A 25,875-nucleotide genomic window follows, 5' to 3' on the forward strand; every position below is an offset into this window, starting at 1 on the left:
TAAATCAGCAGTTGTAACCAGAAAATGTTATATGCTCTTCTCAGAATTTGACAGATAAAGCATGAAAAAAGTGAAGATGTAAACTGCCCAATAAACTGTAGTTTATTTATTTATAGACACATATATGTCACATATGTAGTACATATGCATATATATGTGGCATATATACATATATATTTGCAACAATCAATCCTGTAGTAAGCCACAAAAATGCCATACTTTCAAATAATTTACATCATAGGGATCATAGTTCTTTGATGATAATGTAATAATTAAAATAATTAAAGGACAAAAGAATAACATCCTCCCGTCTGTTCATTTGCTGAAAGCTAAAGAAACTCACTTATCAAAGCCGAAAGATTCTTGGGTTAAAGAAGAAAACAAGAGAAACTCAAAAAACATGCTTAGAACTAAAATTTAAACAATGAAAACCTTAAAAATTGTGGGAGATAAAGTAGTACTTAGAATAAAATTTATAGCTTTAAGTCACTCATCCAGGCTGAGTGAGGTGGCTTATGCCTGTAATCCCAGCACTTTGGGAGGCTTAGGCAGGTGGATCACCTGAGGTCAGGAGTTCGAGACCAGCCTGGCTAACACGGTAAAACCCTGTCTCTACTAAAAATACAAAAATTGACTGGGTGTGGTGGTGGGTCACTATAATACCAGCTACTTGGGAGGCTGAGGCAGGAGAATCTCTTGAACCTGGGAGGCAGAGGTTGTAGTGAGCCAAGATCGTGACACTGCACTCCAGCCTGGGTGACAGAGCGAAACTCCCTCTCAAAAAAAAAAAAAAAAAAAAAGAAAGAAAAAAAAGATCACTCATCCAAAGATTAAAAAAAAAAACAAAACTGAAGCAAGAGTGAATTAAAAGAAGAAAAAAGGAAAAAGTAAAGATAAAGCTAAAATCAATGAGATAGAATACAAAAGAGGGTGAGAGAAAGAGAAGATTAAGAAAGTTCTAAATTTACTCTTCAAAAAGATTAGTGAATACACCACTAATCCAGCCCTGCTAGACAAAAAATATAAAAGAGGATGGAAAAAAAAACAAATGAAGAAGAGGATAACTGCAGGCTGAATGAAGGTGAGGAACATCCATTGAGTGCACCAGAGTTGGACTGGGATGAGGAGGGTGTCCCCATAGCAGGGTGGGGAGGTAGTGTGGTCTGGGTATCAGAGCTCAAGAGCGGTGAGGAGGCCTGTGCTGGGGAGGGGATGGCTACATGCAGAGGGATGGATGAAGTAGGAAAGTAAATCAATGACAACGGAAGTCAAATTTCCTCACTGTTAGCAGAGGGGGATTATAAATACGGAAATGGAAAACAAATTCACCTCTGTGGTATTGAATTGGAATCGGTGGTGCCACTGTGAACTCTTGGTTTTCCATATACAAATATAGATAGATATAGAACATTTTATTAAGTAAGATTTATCCAGGAATGAAAGGATGCTGCAATGTTAATGTGTCATACTACACTGGTGAATGAAAAATAGTTTTTTCATTAAAAAAACTGTATCTATAATTACATACAATTCACACAACATTGAGAAAGTTGTGTGAATTACACATAATTCATTATAATTATACAGTTTTATTATTAACAGTTATTGATTATACATAATTATTATTGAATGTTCTTTAAAAGAATTTTTAAAACTCACAGAGTATCAGAATAGAAAGGAATATAGGAAAAATGTAAAAAATATGACACTGATAGAGAAACACTGAACACACCATTTAAGACTGGACAGCCAGCAAATGCAACTGCTAGCAAGACTGCAGTGAAAGGATTGTGGAGGACCTGGCCTCTACATTAACACGGGACAGAGCAGACCTGGCAGGGTAGAAACAAACTGTCAGGACCAACAGAGACTCTTACAGAGTTCAACAAAGATACAGCATAACCAGTGTATGTCTACACTGGCACTAACCAACTAGAAAATACAATAGAAGATAGATATCATTTATAATAGCAGTGCCAACTATAAAATTTGGGAATCAAGTTAACAAAGAACACAGAAGAATTTTATTGGAAAAGATTAAAACTCTATTACAGGACACAGAAAGCAGCTGAATACCTGGTGATATGCTATGATCATTATATAGGATTACTAAAAATTGTAAAGATGTCAATTTTAGTGAAATGAATTATACATTCACTACAATGCCAATAAAAATTCCATTAAGACCTTTTCAACTACTTAACAATTATAAAATTTATACACAAGAATAAAAAGCTGGATCACAAATAACTAAGTCAATTCTGAGAAAAAGAAGAGTGAAGTTGTTAAGGGGTTGGGATGAGTTGCTCATTCCACTAAGTACTGAGACATGCTATAAAGCCACAGTGAAAGTTGTCTGCAGTGGCTCGCGCCTGAATTCCCAGTACTGGGAGGCCGAGGTGGGTGGATCATCTGAGGTCAGGAGTATGAGGCCAGCCTGGCTAACATAGAGAAACCCCATCTCTACTAAAAATACAAAAATTAGCTAGGCGTGGTGGCAGATGCCTGTAGTCCCAGCTACTCTGGAGGCTGAGGCAGGAGGATCTCTTGAACCCAGGAGGTGGAGGCTGTGGTGAGCCAAGATCGTGCCACTGCACTCCAGCCTGGGCAAGACAGAGTGGGATTCTGTCTAAAAAAAAAAAAAACAAAAAACAAAAAAACCCCACAGTATGATAAATGGTGAGAGAATGCAGGAACAGACAAAGAGACTGAAGCCATAAATTGAGTGCTCAGAAATAGACCCATGTTTACATGGAACTGGATATGTGATACAGGTGACACTACAAATGAATGAACAAAGGGTAGATTATTTAGTAGATGGTGATGGAAAAACCGCCTGCTTTAGGGAGATAACATTGGATCCCTATCTTATGCCATATACAGAGGTGAACTCCAGACAGATTAGAGGCCTAAGGGTGAAAGAGAAGACTAAAGCTAAAATAAGAAAATACGAGAGAATAACTTTGTGCTTCGGGAATGAGAAAGGACTTCTTAAATTTAAATAAGACTATCCATAGTAGAAACTACATAACAAAACTCACAATTCACTACGTCAAAATTAAGGATTTCTGTTCAACGAAGAATACCATAGACAAAATTAAGAGAGAGTTGAACAAATGAGAAATGACTTTGACACATCAAACTGACTAGGAGATCAAAAAGGAAAAGATAGGGAACTCAATAGGAAAAAAAAAGAGAAATGTAAATTTGAACAGTTAAGCAATATAACAATAAAACACAGATTTATACTATCAGATTGGCAACAATGAACAAATAATAGCTTGTGTTGGAAAGGATATGGAGAGATGGGAAAACTCAACTACTGCTGCAGGGAGGGGTGTCTAAAGTGGAATACTCCTGGAGAACAATACCAAAATAGTCAAGTTAAATATGGCAGCGTCCTATAACCCAGCACTCCCACTGACGGATACTGATGCAGTGAAGCTCTCTGACAGGCTCATACGGAGATGAGTACGAGGATGTCCATCACTGCACTGTTGGCTGGGTAGGCAGCTGGAGGCAACATTAAGGGAATGGAAAAGTAAAATGGAATCCCAAGCAGCCATTAGCAATGAGGTAGCACACGCAGCAACATGGAGGCATCTTAGAACCAGTGTTCAGTGAAAAAAGATAGTTGTAATATCGTTTATGTAAATTAAGACGTATACTCGCAAAACAATATGTTTTGCAAAGATGCATACATATTCAATTTATAATATCGAACATATTAGAGAGTGGGTGACTAATGGAGGAAGGAAGGGGATAGGAGTGGAGATTAGAAATGAAAGGGAAATATTTAAAACTAGCCGCTGAGTCTGTGCTCTGATTGCATGGGTCTGAATCCCAGTTGTGCCTCTTACTGGCTCTGTTACCTTGGGCAATTAACAACCTCTCTGGTTAAGTGTCCCTATCCCTAAAACGGGGCAGGTAACTGATAGCCAAAGACTGGCTCCAAAAAATTCTGCCCCTCTCTGTCTGCATGTAGCTCCTCCCACAAGAGGTGGGCCTGTGACTGCTTTGACCAATAGGATACGGAGTAAGTGAGGCTCTGGGGCTGCCCAGCTGTGTGTTTTAAGCAGGAGTCTTGGGCCACCATAGCCGTTTCAAGGGGCCTAGAAACAGATGCCACGTGGAGTTGCGGGCCATGTGGCGCAGCACTGTGCCATCGGACTGTGTAAAAGACACCTGGCAGAGGCACTGCCCAACTGAGGCCAGACCAACTCTTGGAATAATGAGATACAATAAAGTAGTTGTTTTGGACCACCAAGTTCTTTTACGTGGCACTAGCTAAGGTTATGAGGATTAAGTAAGGTAATTTTATTTTTTTTTCTTTTGACACAGGGTCTTGCTCTGTCGCCCAGGCAGGAAGTACAGTAGTACAATATCGGGTCACTGCAGCCTCGACCTCCTGGGTGCAAGTGATCCTCCCACCTCAGCCTCCTGAGTAGCCGGGACCACAGGTACACACCGACACATGTGGCTAATATTTTGTGTTTTATGTAGAGACGAGGTCTCACCATGTTGCCCAGGCTGGTCTCAAACTCCTGGGCTCAAGCCATCTGCCTACCTCAGCCTTCCAAAGTACTGGGATTACAAGGGTGAGCCACTGAGCCTGGCTAGGAGGTAATTTTTAAAGTGCTGCATAGGGCCAGGCAGTGGCTATAATCCCAGCACTTTGGGAGGAGAGTTGGGCGGATCTCGAGTTCAGGAGTTCGAGACTAGTCTGACCAACATGGTGAAACCCTGCCTCTACTGAAAAAAAGATACAAAAATTAGCCAGGTGTGGTGGTCGTGTGCCTGTAATCCCAGCTACTTGGGAGGCGAAGGCAGGAGAATTGCTTGAACCTGGGAGGTGGAGTTTGCAGTGAGCTGAGATCTCGCCACTGCACTCCAGTCTGGGTGAGAGAGCAAGACTTTGTCCGTCCCCAACCCCCCAGCCAAAAAAATTAAAACATCAAAGTGCTGGATAGTGCATGGCTCATGGGAAAGGCCTGGTACTATATATGTATTTATGGAATAAAAAAGAACAAGGACCTAATAGAAATGGTGTCATGACCAAAAATGTATGATTAACTTAATTCCTTGCACATAATGTTCGCAGATAGACTAAAACCTCTGATAGGACTCATATATTCATTTCCTTGATGGGGAAATTACAGCCCTGATTGATAGATGAAAAGGATATTCCAAAAAAGAGAGTGTCTCAAAACGAAGCAGGGCTCCCTGAGCCAACTCTCCTGCTGTTGTCTTTGTGCACAGAATTCAGAGCCTCAAGAAGGCACTGGATGTATGAGCTCAGTGACTCACGAATGTTTCATTTCTGGGAACACAGACAACTGATGGGCTATATTTGTTTTCTTCTGTAGCACTAGACCCAGAACTAGCAAATTTTTATCTGTAACGAATTATCAATTAACCCTAGGTCTCAGTATCAGGAAATGCAAGGAAAACAAAAATCTACCCATGATTCAAAGATCTCAATCAAATCAGTAATTTCAACCTCTAGAAAGTCCTTATAACAATTCTTTTTATTCCCAAGCACAGTGCACAATAGGTATCTGTTGATTATTTTATATTAATCCCTCTTCTTTTTGAATAAGAATTAAAACAATTTGTTTATGGCCTTTCAAATCGATTATTAAAATTGTTCTTTGAAATCCTGGCTAAGGCAAAATAACCTAGATGGTAGCAACAGTGAGTGGAAGGTTAGAAAGGGAAGGGCACCACTGTTCATTTGTGAAAGGGAGCTAAGGCTTGGGACTCTTACAAGGACTATATGAGGTAGACGCTACCCCCATTTTACAGAAGCACAAACCTAGGCTTAGATAGATGGGGTCACTTGTCCGCAATCTGCAGCTGAGACATTGTGGAGCCAGGATTCAAACTCACGTGTTCTTGACCGGGCATGGTGGCTCATGCCTGTAATCCCAGCACTTTGGGAAGCTGAGGCAGATGTATTACTGGAGGTCAGGAGTTTGGGATCAGCCTGGCCAACATGGTGATGATACCCTGTCTCTACTAAAAATACAAAAATTAGCCAGGTGTGGTGGTGGGCACTTGTAATCCCAGCTACTTGGGAGGAGGATGTGGGAGAATTGCTTGAACCTGGGAGGTGGAGGTTGCAGTGAGCCGAGATTGTGCCTCTACACTCTAGTCTGGGTGACAGAATGAGACCCTGTCTCAAAAAAAAAAAAAAAAAAGCCACACAAAAAGCTTCACGTACTCTTACTCCCTAGGTGGTTCTCTTCCACTGTGTCACGTTGGGAAGAAGAGCCAGGGTCACCCTAGAATGACTGCAACAAGCAAGGGGAAGGCAGAATGTCCTAAAGCTAATTCCTAGACACTAGACTTAAAGGGTGTCTCATCTGAAGGCACCAATAAAAAAAGAAAACAACAAAATGGGTGGATTGTAGCCCATATATTTCTGCAGAACTGACACATTTTGAGAGAGTTAGCAGTTGCCCAGACATCACTAGCCATAGTGCCAACTTCTCATGACTCCAACCTCAGCAGCACCAGGCTTCACGTGGTCTATCTGCCAGAAAGCAGATCCTCATGTACTTGTCTGGGAAGAATGATGTGAAGCCACGTTCATCATGGTCCTAACTTCTTGTCCTAAAATAAGCCTGAACCTTGTCCCCACATGCTGGCTCAACTCCCATTCTACTTCAGGCATCAGAATCACAACTCTACATTTCTCATCTAGCACCGGGGACCACAAGCTGTGTGTTAGATCTTCGGGCAGCTTCTAAGAACATTCTGGATTGAAGTGGAAAGGAAGCATTTCCTGCATTCATTTCCTAGCTGGCTTTCCTACTCAGGTTCTTTGGGTCTTGGGTCATTTCCTAGTGTGGGCAGCTCCATAAGCTGTGTGGAGTGTCAGGCAAGGCTGAGGAGATTCAAATATGGGAGAAAGATGCAGGCGCGGACCCAGAGCCCAGCCAGGGTCAGTGCCCCATGGGAATAACAAGGACTTAGGAGGAAGCGGGACCAGAAGCTGGTTGCTTGCCCAAGTGCTGGGTCAGTTGGGCTGCTGTTTCACTTCCATTTTCTCCTTTGGCTCCTCCATGCTCCAGATGAGTTACTTTCCCTGAAAATGAAATGCCTCTGGTTACAGCCCCCTGAAAGTGACAATCCACAGCAGGGCTGAGGCACTTGGGGCAGGGGACACTAGGACAATGAAAGACAAATCAAAGTAACTTCCAAATCATGCTGTTTGTTTTTCCTTAATGGATTTTACAGCTCATCTATGTCTCTGCTCAGTTCTCTGAGGAGCTGTAGAATTGGTGTCGATGCCCTGTGTCCTCTGTCCTTCCCCAAATGAGCACACATGCAGGGCAGGAAAGAGCACGCTGGATTTGTCTTAGTTGTTAACTCACCCTCTAGCTTCACTGTGACACACATTTGTCTCTACATGATATGCTCAAGAAAAACAATTAGGACGGAATCACAGCAAGGAGTGTGGAAGAGAGGGAGTTTTGTAACATGTCCATGCAAGAGAAGTAATGAACCCCCCGGGTCCTTTAGGTAAAGGACCCCCACTCTTCATCTCTTCCTCTTCATTCTTGATCTTTCAAAAAGAAAGAAGCACAAGAGGATTAGGCTAGCGAGGCCACTGGTAAGCCGCAGGGTGCCTCTGCACCCGTTAAGAAAAGGCACCCCTTCCTGCAGGAGGTGGAGCCCTTTCCATAGGGCATGGCTTGGAGAGGATGAAATATCCTCCAGGAGTTCAGAATCCCTGATGGGCCCTGATGCCAAAGGAGAGCAGAGCCTCTCACAGGGAGGTCCCAAGCTGGTGACCTGGGAAGGGAGGCACTGATGCTGTGCCTGGCTGCCAAGGGTGTCCTGCCCACCACCCCACATGCAATCTGCTCTTTGCATCTTGGACTCTGCTTTACTTCACAGGGCAGGGATGCAAACACGAGAAAAAGGTGTGGCACAGGCACAGCATTAATGTGCAAACCCTTCCTAAGTGAGGGTCCCCATTGAACTGCCTGGGACCTGGCTGCCTTCGATGGTGTCATTATATCTCATCTCACGAACCAAGACGGCAGGAATTCTCTGCAGACACTACCTCGACAGGAAATCCTCCTGGGAATCTGCCGCTTTCTTAATTCATGGAAGAAGCAGGGAGGAGAAGGGGTATGGTCGTCTCATGAATGTTGTGCCATTCAGTTGAGAGGTGTCAACAGGTTCACCTGATAGCTCAGGGACTAAGGCCGGGTGGATGTCATTTATCAAGTATATTACAGGGCTGCAATTCACCAGCTACCAAGTTGGACTCTTTGCTCTGGAAATTTAATGTGTGGCAGCTGCGTGCAGTCGGTGCTGTCCAGCATTTTAAAAAGGTCAATTAAGAAGCGGTTGATGGTGGTGGAGCTAATGACAGCTCAGGGGGGTGAGCAGGGCCGAGTAAACAGAAGGGCTGAGATGTATGTTACTGGAATTGAAGTGTCCAAGTGAAGCGTGGTGGGGAGGAAATCTATTGTCACAAGCCATAAAGCACATCTGAGTTTTGCAGCGAAGAGCAGTACAGCTGTTTCCCTCCCCGGGCAGCGCTGAGGGCAGCCTGTGAAAGGAGGGCTCGCCGACAAAGGGGACACCTGCATCAGCTCCATCAATTTGCAGACAAAAATCGCTACCCTCCTCGCTGCCTGTTCCTTTGCACTTCTTGTTTTCCCACTTGGGGAGCACAAGGCAGATGCTTGGAGTGATACTCAGAATGTGGGTCGTGTTCTAGAATTCCATATTTTAAGCATCCCCGAAGCAGGGCTCCGCCCCTCCTCGCGGCGTGTGGGCGGGCGGACAGCCGGAGCCTGGGAGTCAACCCCAGTCAGCGCTCTCCTCAGAAGGCATCCGCTCCCGCCTCGGCGCGCGCACAATGCAGGCTGCGGATCAGACCCTTTACACTGCGACGGATAAAAGAGGGACACGAAACCCTTAGAAAAAATCTATTTCGGCCTGTGACAGAATTGACTCATGGTTGGGGGAAGGCACTGTGTGGGGCTCCTTTTTTAAAAAAATCAGACAAAGGGGTCTTACAAGAAGTGCAGGGCTGCTAGGACAGGCTTTTTTTGCCACATCTACCTGTCAAGCTAGAAATTCAATAGAGCAATGGGAATGCTAATTGATATGCAAAACAGGTCTAGGGTTCCTAGAAATGTCTAATGATCTTCCAATTCATTACGAATGCAGAATTAAGACATGCACTAAATGAGATGGGAGTGAGAACACCAACCTTTTTGCTTCTCCCTCTTTTCCTTTTAAAATCTGCTTTGGGAAACTTCACAGGTTTTATGATTTAAAAAAAGAGTATTGCAATCAGTAGGTTTTGTCTTTCACACACTGGATATTTATTATTAGAAAATAGCTTCTATCAGCTGTCAGTACCAAAGAAGTTGAAAGGAGTGAGCTTCTCACCATATTTTCTTCTTAATGATATTTAAATAAACAGCTCACTGTGTGGAGAGTTGCCACGCCCTTTTTTCCCTTTAAAAACTGATTAAATGAAGTTTAGTACAAAACATTCTTCAAATATGACTTGTTCTGCATCTGTTATGCTGTCTCCTTGAGTAACGGACGTGAAAGAGATGAAAAAGACCATTCAGGCTACCAAAGTACCCCAAATAATCCACACGAGGAACTGAGAAACAAATAAACTAACTCAAATAAGACCCAACCAAACCAAGAAACCAGTTTTTACATTGGCTTTTTGATTTTGATTATCACCTAAGTTTAATATATATATATATATGTATGTTTGAAATAGTAATAAAAAAGGAAGAATTGAATTGCATCCGTAGCAGGACAACCTTCCTCATACATTAAAGAGGTGTTCAGAAAATTCCATACAGTATCTGCTAAATAAACATGTTTGGCAGCTTAGCAAATATCATATGATTGCAGCATCCATGAATTGAAGTAAAACAGCATTCGCTTTCTTCTGGCAGGGGTCGTTGCTTGGGGTGATGTGCTAACGCACTCTGGATGTTCTTAGACCCACAGGCTGAAGGAAGGGCTTGCGGGTGGCTCAGTGCATGGCCCCAGTGCAGACACTTCCAAACCCCAAACAATGAATCAACCAACCACCCACACAAACATCAAACAATTGTCTCCTTTGAGTTCCTCTTGACCGAATGTAGGCCCAGCAAGGACTGCTGGTTAGAAGGTACATTGACAGACTTTGGAATGAGGAGAATTACCCTCTGATTGGTCCGACGCCACTCGTTGTACAATCGACAGTGGTACCTAAATGACACCTGGGGGTGAAAGAGGAAAAGTAAGAGAAAAGAATTCAGGTCAGCAGAAGTGGATAATCAATGCAAGGAACAAATATGTCATTTGAAAGAGCTTCAAAGAGCTGGCAGCACTACAGCTGGGCAAGAACCCTGGGCACAATGGCTCTGGCACGCAGCGAGTGTTGGAAGACTGGGCACCAGCCACAGAGCACCGTGTGTGTGGACACATGGGCAGAGGTTGCATGTGTGGCTTCCTCTGTTCCTCCTCATACTGGGTACATTCAGGATATGAATGGGAAAATGAGGTTCTTTCTGCGTTTGAATTTATTTTTGGACTAGTGGTGGATACAATGCCAGCCCTCACCCAGCTGTGTGACCTGGGCAATGTGCCTATCAGGTCCCTAGGTTCTTCTCTGTTAGATGAGTGGGATGCTAGGACTTCATATACCTTTCTGCAAGTTAGACCCTGCACAATTCAAAGGATCCCACTCACCCTGTGATACGAAGGACACAGCCTTTGTGCTGTCCTGTGGACAACCTGCACAACTGCTTGGTGGCCCCAGTGGATGATTCGTAATGGCCTCCAGCTCCAGCATGCTATAGCTTCCAGTAAGGAAATCGCAGCATGGGCACTAACTCCCCTGATAAATCTTCTCGAGTCTCAGGCTAGGTGGGGCATGACTCCCTTGGGTGCCCATCGTGCCTCAAGCTTACCCACATGGCACTGAGTGTCCTGAACAGCACTGTGCATGTTTTTCCTCCCCCTGCACTAGGAGCATCTTGAGAGGAGGGGTGTGTTGTGTTCATCTTTGCATGGCCAGCACCTGTTCCAGGGCCTGGCACTTAGGAAGTTGCTCAAGAGAGTTTGCTGAGTAAATGGATGAGTGAATAAGCATCCTACATTTTCTGATTGCAACATTGCTTCAAACTGAGGCCTTTCTCTTTTTTCTTTTTTTTTTAAGATGAGTCTTGCTCTGTCACCCAGGCTGGAGTGCAGTGGCATGATCTCAGCTCACTGTGACCTCTGCCTCCTGGGTTCAAGCGATTCTTGTGCCTTGCCTCAGCCTCCTGATTAGCTGGGATTACAGGCACGTGCCACTACGTCTGGCAAATTTTTGTTTTTAGTGGAGACAGGGTTTCACCATGTTGGCCAGGCTGGTTTCGAACTCCTGGCCTCAAGTGATCTGCCTGCCTCAGTCTCCCAAAGTGCTGCAAGAGGCGTGAGCCACTGCGCCCAGCTGAGGTCCTTGCTTTTTTATGTATATACATTGGAATGACATGCTTAAACCGGTAGTTTGTTTTGGAGAAGGCTGGCATAAAACACTGATGGACTGCCCAGGAAATTCAGAGTCTGATGTCTAGGTAAGTGCTGGAAACGAAGGAGCCCATGAGCTTAGAGAGACAAATCAGGTCTGGGCTATTTAATCATCTGGGAGTAGGTGGGTTGTGTTGACCACTAAAGGTCTATGGTGGTCAGAAAGTGGATTGACCTGATGGCTTGAGCTGGAGTTTCTGGAAGTAGATGAAAGTGCAGGCCCTTGATAAGAATGGGCTTTTTAGTCTTCATGGCAGGATCATGAAATTCAAGGCCACTCATTCAAATTTCTGAGGCTAGAAAGCAGATGCCACGGGCTGAGTGCCAGAGAGAGCTGAGTATGAAAATACACACTTTTAAACTCACACAGATGTGCTTTCCTCCAAAAGTCCCTGAACATGCCAAAGTGGATCAGCTTGTTTTTTTTTAAGCTTGATTCTCTTGTATCTATTCTGTCCTGCTGCTGCCGGGTGCTACTCATGAATGTAAGAGAGGCAGGCTGGGAAGCCAGCTGTTCAGGGCCAAGGGCAGGAAAGAGGTGGAATGCAGACAAGTATTATACTAATAAGGAACTTTGGCAATATAAGAAGTCTGGAATCTGGGAACGTTATGGGAAAGCTGGATTTCAAATCAAGAGTCCCCTTTCCCATGATGCTGAGAGCTGTGCACACTTGGCATTAGTAATTGGAGAAGTAGCTAAGAGTGCAGGCCGCAGGCTCCAGAGCCAGGCACAGGAGGCTGGAATCCGCATCCTCTACTTAGTGGTTGCGTGACTTGGGGAGGTTATTAGCTGTCAACAAGCTTCAGTTTCCTTGTTTGTAAGATGTGAACAACGATATTTGATGTCATGCATATAAAACACCTAGCACAGAACACAGGGCATACATTTTAGTGTTCTTGGGCTGTTATTTTACGTGTGTTAAATATAAGAAAGAGTTTTGTGACACTCTTTAGATACAGGGTAACAGAAAAACATAGAAACAGAGAGAGATAGGGCTATTTTCTTTAAGGCTCTGCTCTCAGCGTGGTCCTGGACCAGCAGCAGGCTGCATCACCTGGGAGCTTGTTAGACTATCAGAATTTCGGGCCCCACCCAGACCTAAGGAATTAGAGAGTGCAGTTTAACAAGGTCCCCAGGTGATCCGCATGTGCATTCAAGCCTGAGACGCATTGCTTCAAGGAACACGGGAAGTCAGCGACTTAGCAGGTCTCCTGGTTCCTTGGCCAGGAAATTAAAAAATTGAGCCCACTTGTGTAGACAAACAAATGAGATCTTATTGCACATTAATCTATTTTAATTGTGGTTAATCACCACAGTCTGCAGGCAAATTCAATCAATAAGAAGAAAGCATCATAAGACGATGCCTCTTTGTCAGGGAAAATAAAGGTAGTTGAGCACAACGCCAAGGAGACCGCAGGTTTGCATTGCCCTGGGTTAATGCTACTTCTCTAGATGCTCCAAGACACTGCATCCCTGCAATACAATACAATTGGAAAGAAAGAAGGTCTAATTTGGAAGAATAAGGCAGTGAGGAAAAAGAAAACATAAAATAAAAAGATGCTATAACAATAATGCTAGGAATTTCACTGAGATATTTCTTAAACTTTTGAGTTTAGGAGAGAGGAGGAAGAAAATAAAGGGCCATTATCCTAAAAATACTACCCCTTATGGGATGGGCTTCCTGAAGTTTCTTCATTTATTTATCTAACCTCCTATCATGGGCAAGTCTCTTGTACAAAGAGTTGTGATAGCATGAATATTATGAGAAGGGTTAGAAAATGTTAGCATCACTCTTCCCATTAGGGAGGTGACTGTGGCAGTGGCAAAGGTGTGCGTAAAGTCACAGCAGGCTTCGGGAAATCTGATTACATATTTTTATTTTGCCCTTTCTCTCTGGAAGTGATGGTGTGACTTAGGGAGATTGATGGGATCAGGCCTTGGCAAATTGCCTCCGCAGCAATGGGCCCAGCTCACTTATCTATCTCTGACTGCACTGGGGAAAGGAATATAGGAGTGAATTGGTCATGGGGAAATACTGCTGAATACCCTCAGGCTGCTCGTAGGCCGTGTGGGGGATGTGTCTTAAGCAGCCCCACAGTGAGCCTTGTTGGAACAGCGTTCCACTGGAGGCTCCGCATTTATAAGAAGAATTTAAACAATCAAAACATGGGACTGGGAGTCAGCCTTTGAGGAACCGGGCCGCTCATGCATTCCCTTCTGTGCTGGACACTGGCTGCATCTGTGATGCAGTGAGTGGAAGGACTTCCTGTACATGGTGCCACAATTTTCCCCCAGCCTCTAAACTGGGGCTAATACCAAGTCCATTACTGACAATTTCTTCATGTTTAATGTGTACTCAGTTCTCATCCAGCTCTCTTTGTGTCTGTCCATGGGCTTCAAATCACTCGTGACATGCACAGTGATGTTTCTGGGACACCTATCCCTGAGCTCTTAGGGTGGAGCTGGCCCCTACACCCCGGCCTCCTGGGGCCCAGGTGTGCTTCTGAAACACAGCAGGCTCCACAGGAGGGGACTCCCTAAGGCTGGACTTCCATGGCCATGTGTGCCTGCGAGAAACTCCAAGGCACTCTGAAACAAGCAGCATGAGCGCTTGTCCTTCTTCACAGTACCAGGGAGGCCTTCCAGGAACGGCTCCTCTGAGGAGCAAGGCTTGGACTGACACCGTGTTTGTTTATCTAAGACATTTTCACAGCATATTCTCCTTAAGCTTGACAGCTTGTTTACAATGGGTTTCTGCCGTAGGGCAGTTTCCAAGTGCTGTCAGCTTCTGAATTACGGCTCTTGCCAGGGCTGCTCAGTACAGCATTTATCTGGGAAGGAGTTATTCTATATTCAGTAACCTATTGCTGAGCTGACTCCACAGCACGTTTTTCACACCAGTCAAAGGGGAGAGATGCCTTCTTTCCCTCCCGCTACTTTGCATCCTATAAAGGGCAGGTGGAGGGTGGAAGCTGGGGGAGCAGGGAAGCCACAGGAAGGAATGTAGGGCCAACACTCTGCTAGGTGTTTGCATGTATGTTCTCAGATGTTATCTACTTACTGTTTGCAATAATCCATTGACCCAGGGGTTAGCAATTATTTCCTGTATTTTTTTGTATAAGAGGAAGGATGAACAGAAAGGTTAGGTATCCTATTTGAAGTTACTGTTATTAGGATGCTAAATCTTGGGTTTAAACACAGAGCCCTTGGATTCTAAATGCATGCACAGCATTGCCTGTAAGAAACATTTCTGGGATAAAGTATGTTACCATTTTCCTGAAAGAGCCTAGTCTAGGTATCTTTTCCACCCAAACCTTCTTTCACCTGAGATGGGAGACAAAACAAGGTCACATCCATTATTTCTCAAGATAGCTTGCTTTCTTTTCTTCCTTTCTTCCTTCCTTTCCAGTCACCTATCACGCTTTTTCTATCTTGTTAGGTAAGTGTATATTTTACAAAGCAGGATTTCCAAAGGTCTTAAATTGGTTTTGAAAGCCCAGCATTTAAGCTCACTTCATCCATCCTTCATCATAGGTACTCTTCTAGAAAAAATGACAGGCCAGGCGCAATGGCTCACGCCTGTAATCCCAGCACTTTGGGAGGCCGAGGCGGGTGGATCACGAGGTCTAGAGATCGAGACCATCCTGGTCAACATGGTGAAACCCCGTCTCTACTAAAAATACAAAAAAATTAGCTGGGCATGGTGGCGCGTGTCTGTAATCCCAGCTACTCAGGAGGCTGAGGCAGGAGAATTGCCTGAACCCAGGAGGCGGAGGTTGCGGTGAGCCGAGATTGCGCCATTGCACTCCAGCCTGGGTAACAAGAGTGAAACTCGGTCTCAAAAAAAAAAAAATGACAGACTAGAAAACCTCTAAACCTGGCAAGAACTTGCATTATTCTCCAAAGTACTTTCCCATATACACTTTCACTTAAATCTCATAACACCAGGGGAATTTGGCAGGATGGACATTACCGCTATTTCCACTTGACAGATGAGGACACTGAGCCTCACAGAAGCAAAATGACTTTCCCAGGTGGTGCCATGGACCAAGAGTTAGATGGTGCTGCTTAGGCTCCTTCATTTCTTATTTCTAACCCTTCTCCCATCACAATAGAAGCTTCTGGGACAGCTTCACTGCTTGATTCACAATGAACCAGAATGTACTTTGGAAGCGTAGACTTTTTTTTGAGATGGAGTCTTGCTCTGTTGCCCAGGCTGGAGTGCAGTGGGGCCATCTCAGCTCACTGCAACCTCTGCCTTCCAGGTTCAAGCAATTCTGCCTCAGCCTCCCAAGTAGCTAGGATTACAGACGTGCACCACCACTCCTGACTAATTTCTGTATTTTTAGTAGAGACAGGGTTTTGCCATGTTGGCCAGGCTGGTCTTGAACTCCTGACCTCAAGCGATTCACCTGCCTCAGCCTCCCAAAGTGCTGGAATTACAGGCATGAGCCACTGTGCCTGGCCGGAAGCGTAGACTTTTAAAAGAGGCAATAATAGTTTTGCTTGGGGCTTCATTAGCCTGGGAACAGAATGTCTAAATTAACCATAAGACTCAGATAAATTCTTAGCATTAGAACACTCCCTCTTTACTGAGACTGAAATGTGTCTGCTTACTGTCTGAACACTCTCACTGGAGAGGAGGTACAGAGCTGGAAGAGCCATATGATAAAGAAGAGGGAAATGAACAGGGTCTTGGGAGTGGCAGCTGGAGGAACAGGGTCTGGGAGACAGATAAAGGGAGGAAGTGAGTGCTAGAAGCATTTTCCACATGCTGACACTGTGCTATGGGATATGGGAATGGTATGCTTTAGACAGGAAATACATATTGAATAACAATAGAACGTGCTCAGATTAGAAATGAGCAGGCAAAGGAGAGTAATGCCAGGAAGCAGGGGGCCTAGCTTCTGAAATATTCTAGAAGACAGTGATGTCCTTCCCTGCAGCTCCCAGAAGAAACCATAAAGAGAGAGATCAAATGTTGCATTTTGTGGGTGCTGTCAACTGGTACTCGAGCAATCAACTTACTACATGAAGTTAAAAGTTAAAAGAATGAAAAAGGGGATATTTAAAAATTCTTCCTCATATACAGCGAGAACACTGATTGAGAAATGGTCTTTCTTTGGTGGCAGCTTCTCAGCTAGATAAATTAGTGCTTTTATGGGCAGCAGAGTCAATATCCCAACACATAGAATAATCATCAGGCAAAGTGCGGCTCCACGTCCAACAAAGACTTTAGGATGTGTCAGGACATAAGAAGAAAATAACCAGCAGGGAGGATTCACGATCTGTGCAGGCAGTGACAGTAACAGCGGCCAAGTGCATCATTCATAATATACTATAGTCCCGGCAAAAGTGAGAAACATAAATAAGAGAAAGAAAATGCCATGCCTTATAACAGATGGAGTTCTAGACTACTAGAAGAGCGAAACGTCCAAGGTGTGTGTGTGTCTTTGACTGATGGACACCCAGAAGCTGAGGTTTTCTTTTATGTGATCTGCCTTAGCAGTGCAGATACACACACAGACAAACGCACACACACACGTAGTCATAAACCAAATCACATGCTCCCGACAGCATTCAAAGGTCTGTCTTTTTTTCTTTTCTTTTCTTTTTCTTTTTTTTTTTTGAGACAGAGTCTCACTCTGTTCGCCCAGGCTGGAGTGCAGTGGCATGATCTCAGCTCACTGCAACCTCCGACTCCCACGTTCAAGCAATTCTCCTGCCTCAGCCTCCTGAGTAGCTAGGATTATAGGCATACACCACCACGCCCAGCTAATTTTTGTATTTTTAGCAGAGACAGGGTTTTACCATGTTTTTCAGGCTGGTCTTGAACTCCCGACCTCAGGTGATCCACCCTCCGCGGCCTCCCAAAGTGCTGAGATTTGTTACAAGCATGAGCCACCACACCCAGCCTCGAAGGTCTGTTTTCTACTGGGTACACGAGATGTGTTACAGACAAGAGGAAAGGCATGTGCCAGCTATGAGGCTGCCAGCTCCAAATGGCCTGAACCCCGGCCATCGCCCATACTTACAAGTGTCCAAAAGAGGTAAATAGTGAAGAGTGCGACAGTGAGTGCAATCAGTCCGACGGCTTCCAGCCGACTACTAAAGTGCAGGTGGTCCACAGCACCCCGCAGGCACAGCCAGCCCGAGATGGTGGCCAGGGGTGTTATAAACAAGAAGCACACCATGTCGCCAAACAGAGTCCGCTTCTCATGCTGGGGGCCAGGGTTTCTCAGCCACTGCCAGGTAAAGGGAGACAGAGAAGAGCAAGGGAGAAGGTTAAACGCCAGTGTGGAGTGGAGACATGCTGCTCTGAAGTCATCTTTGCCTTCAGAAGCTTGGAAAAAGGCATTTCTGACTTGTTCTGAGATAACAAGGAAGCATTCAGGGCTCATTTCCATGCCCCAACCCCTGAATAATAATGATACGATACACACAACAATAATAATTTACAGTGTCCTTGCTATAGATGAAACTATTCTTCTTGTGAAAATAGTTTAGCCATTACTATTCTGAATCACAGTGATCCCATGTGGAAGGAAGAATGTTACTCTTGGAAGGTAACTGCTAAGGTAGAAGTTCAGTCATGTGTCCAAAGCCTTCCAGTGTCTTGACCCTGGGAATATGTGCAGGGAAGGGTTGGGTTGCTCAAGACAGGCCTATTTTTAGGACTGGCTCTTGACCAGCTCCTGAGAGATGAGCTCTGAGTCCTAGCAATATTCTGCCTAAGAGTATTTTGCATGCCAGACGCCTTGGGCCACAATACCGGTATGATCAGATAGTTTATACCAACAATGTGATTTATGATGAACACCTATTTTTGTGCTGGGAGGCTGGAGTTTGAGTAGCTGAGGTCAGTCATGCAGATATTGCCTGTCTACGTGACTGATCCAAGTCAAAATCCTGAATACTAAGGCTCAGATGAGTTTCCCCAGATTGGCAATAATTTGCATATGTTGTCACAAATAATTGCTGGAAAAATTAAGCATATTTGTTTGACTCCACTGGGAAAGGACACCTGGACACTTGTGCCTGGTTTCTCCTGGCACCTTCACCCTTTTCTGCTTTAAATCTGTATCCCTTCACTGTAAGAAACCATAACCATGAGTACAACAGTTTTTCTGAGTCCTAGAATAAGACTCACCTGACCCCATAAACTCATTAATGCCCTCTCTTGGCTTTTGGATCCTGAACCTCCTCACTTAGGACCAACTCTGACATCTTGATTATGTTACCATCTTGACTGAACCAACCCCCAAAAGAATGGGAAAAACCTCATGCTTGTTGAAAGACTAAAGAGAATTTCTACAGTTAGGAAAACAGGATGGCTGTCCTCTCATTTAGGTCCCTGCTGAATGCCTGCCATAATGCTTTCCATAATCCATTCGACAATAGATTTAATTCAGTGCTCACATTCTGGTGTCAGTTCACATGGGTAATGAGGCCTGGTAGCTTTTCTTCAGATTAGCATTGAAACACTCAAGATAATCTGACATTGTCATCTCGCTGTTCCATGCAGTAACGACAGAGGCCAAGGAGTCTAGAGAATGAGTGGGGTCAAACACAGACGATGGGGTTGGGGTGAGGAGCGACACTGGCACGCTCTGTCTTCTATCTTGTCCCTATCAACAAACAGGGGCCTAGCCTTGTCTGTCTGCTAACGTGTGCCCAACAGTGCCACATAGCTGGCTTGCCAAACAGGAGCATGGGCCACCGAGGAGACAGCCCAAGCGGCCAGGACAGCAAATCCTACAAAACCATTGGAAGGAAGGGAAGGACCATGATGGGTGAGATAAGAGTGGGTGGGGCTGACAGGAGAGGGAAGGGAAGGCCATGTTCAAGGACGGAAGGACAAAATAGAAAAGCTGCAAAGAGGGAAATGAGTTGAGTAAAGGGCAGTGTAAGACCTGGCAAAACCCCAATGAGTGAGCAAAAGAGGCAGGAGGTAAAAGGCACCAAAGAAAGTTTTCTGGGAGGCGCCCTTCCTCAAATGTTTGCATGAGTCCCCAACATTCCACCTTTAGGGACAATCCACCTTAAAAACAGGGTGAGATGCTGAAAGAAGTCAATTTCACCTCAAAAGTGGACACAAATAAATATCAAAACATAGATAATGGGGAGCTGACTTGTCTGAGAATTTAAATACTGCATTATAAATATTTAATATAAATACCAAAATAAGTGCAAATGATATTATCCTGCTGTGTGTTGTCATGCCACCTCAGACATCTCAGCAGCTTCAAAGATACTCAAAGTACTCAAAGAGCTCTTATTAATTAACATGTTCTTGCCTAAGCACTGGGAATATCACTACGAAGTGGAGTGTAGAAACAGGGCATTATTGTATCTCAATTTTATAGAGATTAAGAATTAAGAATTAATTAAAATCTTAAGATTAAGAATTTAATCTTAATTCAGTAAGATTAAATGATGGTTCCAGGTGATTCAGAAGCTGAACTGAGAAGAAGATCAAGATCTCTCTACTCTTATGCAGATGTTAGTGAAATATTCAAAAATTAAAATTGCAAGACATTCAGACATCCAGATTCCTAAACAATGGTGATCAAATTATAGCAAACCAACCCAATTCTCACAGTTCGGGTTTTCCCCGGAAGCAAATAGGACATCTGGTGCACTCTTCTCTGTACCTCCATTTTTGTGCACAGAAACGCTGAACTCATTAGCTAAGGCTTCCTTTCTTTTGCTTGGGAATTCTGGATGCATTTTATTAAAACTAATTTAGTACTTTACTTAGTTATGTGGCCCTTGACATTACCCAATGAAATGACTTAGATACAGAAGGAGGGGAGAAGGTAATTATGAATCAATGTTTATCTCTGTCCGATGCAAAATAAATGTGCAAAGACAAACTAGAGACTATGATTACTTGTTACTGGTTTCCTGTTTTCTAATTGTTATTTGATCTTCTGTATTTATGTGTCCATGATCACCCAATAAGATGAATTCTGCACCCTTTTAACTCTAGTTTTGGGAGACTCGGCTTACTCTTTGTGTTGTTTGCTGCTGGTTGAACTTAGGTATGGAATACTTTACATGGTACTAGTATGTTAAATTATGAGTCTTTTGCAGAACTCCAAGTGTTACTCATCTATTATACAAATGCAGGCTTGTGAGCAAGACCAGTAGCATTCATCCATCATCATTGAGGAAAAAAAAAACTACCCTCGGCCATGGTAAGAGCTGCTGAGTATCCAGATATATCGACACAGAATATTAATACAAGAAAGGTTTATAACAGAAAATTTGATTACAGCTTACATTTCTAGCAATACGAGATTGTCTAAATAAATTACAGAATTTACTTAACATAGAATGCCATATATTAATAGTAATTTCAAATGCTAATGTACATTTTATATTTACTGACATGATATATTGCTGAGAAAGAAAAAAAAATGCAGTGGACAGAATGCATAGTATGATCCTGTATATGTCCTGCATAGTGTCCTCTCTACCTTGGGGATTTAAGCTTATTAACTTAAATCTTTCTGTATATGTATGATGTATTTACACAGAGACAGACATTTACATTTACACACACATAGTGTATTCACATAAAGACCAGAGGGATACCTAGCAAAATAGTGGCTATTCTTGGTAGTGGCATTATGAGTGGTTTAAAAATTTTTTTGTACATTATTTTCTTGTTTTTGTAAAATTAACATGGATTCCTTGTATAAATATATGTATATATATTACTTGTGTACAAAACATATAGACGGAGAGAAACAGACACACACAGAGTGAGAGAGAGGGACAGACAACGCAGTTAGGGGAGGCAGATGTCTAGCTAGCGCACAGCAAAACAGCTATTACTGAGCGATGGCTGGGCAGGCTCAGTGCCACTGCTTGGAGTTTATTATGCAATACCTCACTAAGTCTTCACAGCAGTCCTGTGTAGTAGGTGATAACAGTATCCCTGTTCCATAGATACAGATACCAGGAGCAGAAAGTTTAATAACTCACCTAAGGATAGATAGCAAGTGGGTATCAGAGGTGAGATTTAAACCAGCCTCACGTCTTTTCCTTGCTTTCCTACTAACATTTTCTTTCTGTACCAAATGGCATTTGTGTGTGTGTACGCCTGTGTATGCAAGGTTTTTGCAGCTTTCCAGCTAGGTGGGACACAGCTAAGTCCTGCTGTTTTATTGGGTACATCTGGTAACTGAATGTTTAGTTGGCTGGACAGGATGTGATCATTATAGTTTTAGAAAATTTTCTTAGGCTCTTGTTCTGGTCTGTGTCAATTCTTTTACCAAACTATGATGAGGTCCAATTTTGGGTATTTAATCTCAGCTACATTATCATGCATTGTGACCTAATTCATAATAGACAAGGGGTTGACCTCCCTGATTATTGTTCTATTACGTTTTTGGCTCTTAGGTGTTCTATCTTTCTTATCAGTTATGGGGTATATACATTGACTATTATACCTAGTCTATAGTATTATCCTCGTCTCCTATCCATTAATAACGAACAGGAAGAGGCAGAAGCCAGGCTTGTTTGTGTGTCTGTCTTCCCATTCAAACTTACCTTTACATCACTGGTGTCTAGCACAGGGCCTGCCTCATAGCAGGCATCTCATGCTAAATGAATGATAATAGCTTATGTCTCTTCAGCCCCTACTATATGCCAAGCACTATCTTATATGTTACATCTAATAATTCATTTACTCCTCAATAATCTTAGTAAGCGATATCATTATTATCACTGTCATTGTATAGATACAGAAAATGAGACACAGAGAATTCAAATAACTTATACAAGATTGGTTGTGCCTTTGGTTCATGAAGTCCAGCTCCAAAGACTGTGCTTCTAACCATTCTGCTGTATCATAATTCTTAGTAAAGCATGGGGTCAGGAAGTAGCTAGATAGAAGGGGAGGAAAATGATTATACCTTAACTGTTTTTATCAGTACAAGAAGGAATATTTACTTATTGAAGTTCCTCTGGTGTAAGATACCAATTAATTTATCCTGCCACTTGTGGACAGCTTTTGCAGCTCAAATATCATTCTTAAAGAGTCTTAGGTTTATACCTGGTAGTTAGCTATATTTTAAAAGCCAAGGTCAATGATTGAGACTAGTAATTTCTGTGGCATCTTTTCCCTGGTGGACCCGCCCATACAGCTGCCAGGGATTCTGTGGGCAGCCCAGGGCACCCTTCCTGCCTCTTGCTCTCTGGTTCCATCAAAAACATGCAGTACACAGAGATCATGCTGTTCAAAGCCCCAGCAGTGAGCTGCCTATTTTTTCTGTAGAGATCTCATTCTAATCACTTAACTTGTTTCTGAACCATGAGGTTGATCAGTCCTTGGAAAAAAGTACAACAAATAAACAAACAAACCAGAAATCCCACCATAATCAGCACTAAAGGGCCTGGGACAGAACAGGGAATTAAAGCAGCACTCTACTACCTTGCCACAGCATCATTCACTGGCAGTGAATGTGCATCTAAGGTAAGCCAGGCACCAGTGGCTACTTTCAAGGTGGGTTAAGTGGGGATTTGGATTTAATTACAGTGTCGATATGTTAAATCTCCTACTGGTTAGTGGGGAAGAGGGGGTGCCAGAGGTTCTGTGTTAAAGGACTTTAGACTGCCTCTCAGGCTCTGAGTTAATAAGCTTAAATCCCCAAGGTAGAGAGGACACTATGCAGGTCAGTTTATACTAGAACCAGATTACACTCTGGTGGCTAATAGCTCTGATCGATTACAATCTTTCCCATGAATCTCCTTAATGAGAAACCATCGCAAGAATGAAAGAAACTGATAGAAAGGAAACCATAATAAATTTATGGAGCTGGAAGAAAAAAAAGAGAAGGCATGGTCTCACAATGTTTACTCACTTGGGTTTATCTGCCCAAGTCTCCAGTTAAGCTGACACTTGGCAGAGTTATTAACCTTGCCTTACTTGAGATGGGTCTTATTCTGCAAACCCAACACATTCTACTCTAAATTGTCTCGCTTCTCTGGGGAGCTGGAATGTGAAGGGGGAAGTGTAATGATCAGAAGGTAAGTGATAGGTCTCTTGCATGATTTAAAATTGAAGATGAAACCTGAAAATCATGCTTTTCAGTTAACTTGAAGCAAAGCAGAGAACAAAAACAAACTCCTACCAGTGTTTTAAATCCCCGAACTCCACAGTCTGTCAATGAGTTTCCAGGAAAACTGAAGACACACAGAAGGAAATTCTGACTCCAGGGGACCTAAGGAGATGCATGCTTCAGCTATCCATCAAACCAGGCTTGTAACAATGCATCAAAGGAGAACTTTACAGAGTATTTGCTCATGCCCTGGCCTTTCTCCAAACCTCTAGACGTGCACATTCAACGACCCAGACAACATCTCTGCTTAGATGACTAATAGACAACTCAAACTTAATCTGTCCAAAACAGAACCCTGATTAGCACATACCTCATAACTTTTTTCCCCCAAGTCTCCTCCATATCAGTAAATGACCATTTACCCCCGTCGCTTAGTCATCTTGTGTCTTTCCTCCTGGGCTAAGGGACTTGCCCAGGACATGGTAAGTCCTATTGGCACTGCCTGCAACATACACCTGGAGTCTGGATGCTTCTTTCTGCTCCACTACTGACATCCCAGGTTAGGTCATCATCATCTACTACTTGGGAGGCAATAGCCTCCCTGCTTCCACTCTGGCCACCCTACTGTCCAGTTCCAAAACAATAGTCAGGGTGAGCTTCTAGAAATATAAATCAAATTAGGTTGCTTCTTTGCTCAAAACTCTCCAATGGTCATAATAAAGTCCAAACTCTCTACCTGGTACTATTAAGGCCTGACCTCATCCCTTCCTACCAGTTACCATGTCTCCTGCTACCTCTCCCTTCGTTTTCAGCCTTTGCACATATTCTTTGTCAGCATCTCATTATATAGGGCTCAGCTCAAACGGCATCTTCTGATGGAAAACACTCCGAACACCTGTAAATGTTACTCAGCTATATATGTACATTTTTTTTTTTTTTGAGACAGAGTCTTGCACTGTCGCCCAGGCTGGAGTGCAATGGTGCGATCTCGGCTTACTGAAACCTCCGCCTCCTGGGTTCAAGTGATTCTCCTGCGTCAAGTGATTCTCTTTTAATCCCGAGTAGCTGGGATTAAAGGCACCCACCACCACATCCGGCTAATTTTTTGTATTTTTAGTAGAGACAGGGTTTCACTATGTTGGCCAGGCTGGTCTCAAACTCCTGATGTGATTCACCTGCCTTGGCCTCCCAAAGTGCTAGGATTACAGGTGTGAGCCACCGCACCTGGCCTACTGACCTATATTTTCTAGAGCACACAACACTCTCTGAAATGATGCTTTTTCTTTAGTTGTCTGTTTACCTGCCCATGTATTGCTACCCACTTCAATTTTGTTTATTTTTGTTTATTTTCATATGCTTTGATCTAAGAACACTGCTGGGACATAGTAGATGTTTAACGAAAATGAATAAATAGGCCGGGCGTGGTGGCTCATGCCTGTAATCCCAGCACTTTGGGAGGCTGAAGCAGGTGGATGACCTGAGGTCAGCAGTTCCAGCCTGACCAACATGGTAAAACCCCGTCCCTACTAAAAGTACAAAATTAGGCGTGGTGGTGCATGCCTGTCATCCCAGTTACTTGGAGGCTGAGGCAGGAGAATTGCTTGAATCCAGGAGGCAGAGGTTGCAGTGAGCTGAGATCACACCATTGCACTCCAGCCTGGGCAACAAGAGCGAAACTTACTCTCAAAATAAACAAATAAATAAATAAATACAATTAAATTAAAATAAAAAGAAGTCTTGATTAAAAAAAAGAAAGAAAATTAATAAATAAACATCTGAGATGCCAGTAGGCCTGATCAGAAATGATCTTACAGTATTAGTTAGACTAGTCAAACTGATTGGAAAGGAGAAACTTTGTTGGCATATAAACATCAAGTTGTCAAGTTAATTGCTTTTAGTCTTCTAGACTAGAGACAGCATTTCTTATATATTGCTCTTTTTAGGTTTCCAAGAGAAATCTCTACACATTGTTTTGTTGCTACAAGATGAAAAACCTGTAGTTTTGATTCAAGCTTTTTTTCCTAAGATGTAAGTAACCATGGAACATCTATTTTTTCACAGGTCATGAAGTCACGTGAGAAATTTGGTAAATTATTCAAGATCCCTTGTGCTATTTTAGTCACAATTACTATATTTTTTTTTCTAGAAGAAAACTACCTTGAAATAATTGAGAAGGGTACATACCAAATGTCCACTTAAAAGTTACACAACTCCAATTCAACCAAAAATATGTGCTGAGTGACTATGATG

At 43.3% G+C, this 25,875-nt stretch overlaps 1 protein-coding gene across 1 annotated transcript in view; it reads right to left on the bottom strand.

Annotated features, from left to right (window-relative positions):
- Window positions 1-6,817: 6,817 nt before the first annotated feature.
- Window positions 6,818-25,875, bottom strand: part of MARCHF3 (membrane associated ring-CH-type finger 3) — a 149,801-nt gene continuing 130,743 nt past the window's right edge. The window contains exons 4-5 of the mRNA XM_012448109.2: window positions 17,590-17,799; window positions 6,818-10,259 (exon numbers count right to left, since the gene is read on the bottom strand). Of these exons, the coding sequence (XP_012303532.1) occupies window positions 10,101-10,259; window positions 17,590-17,799 (369 nt within the window). The 3' untranslated portion in view covers window positions 6,818-10,100. The remainder of the gene's footprint in view (window positions 10,260-17,589; window positions 17,800-25,875) is intronic.

This window comes from Aotus nancymaae, unplaced genomic scaffold (genome assembly GCF_030222135.1).
Source record: "Aotus nancymaae isolate 86718 unplaced genomic scaffold, 86718_ANA_hifiasm-v0.15.2.pri h1tg000064l_1, whole genome shotgun sequence".
Taxonomy (NCBI): Eukaryota; Metazoa; Chordata; class Mammalia; order Primates; family Aotidae; genus Aotus; species Aotus nancymaae.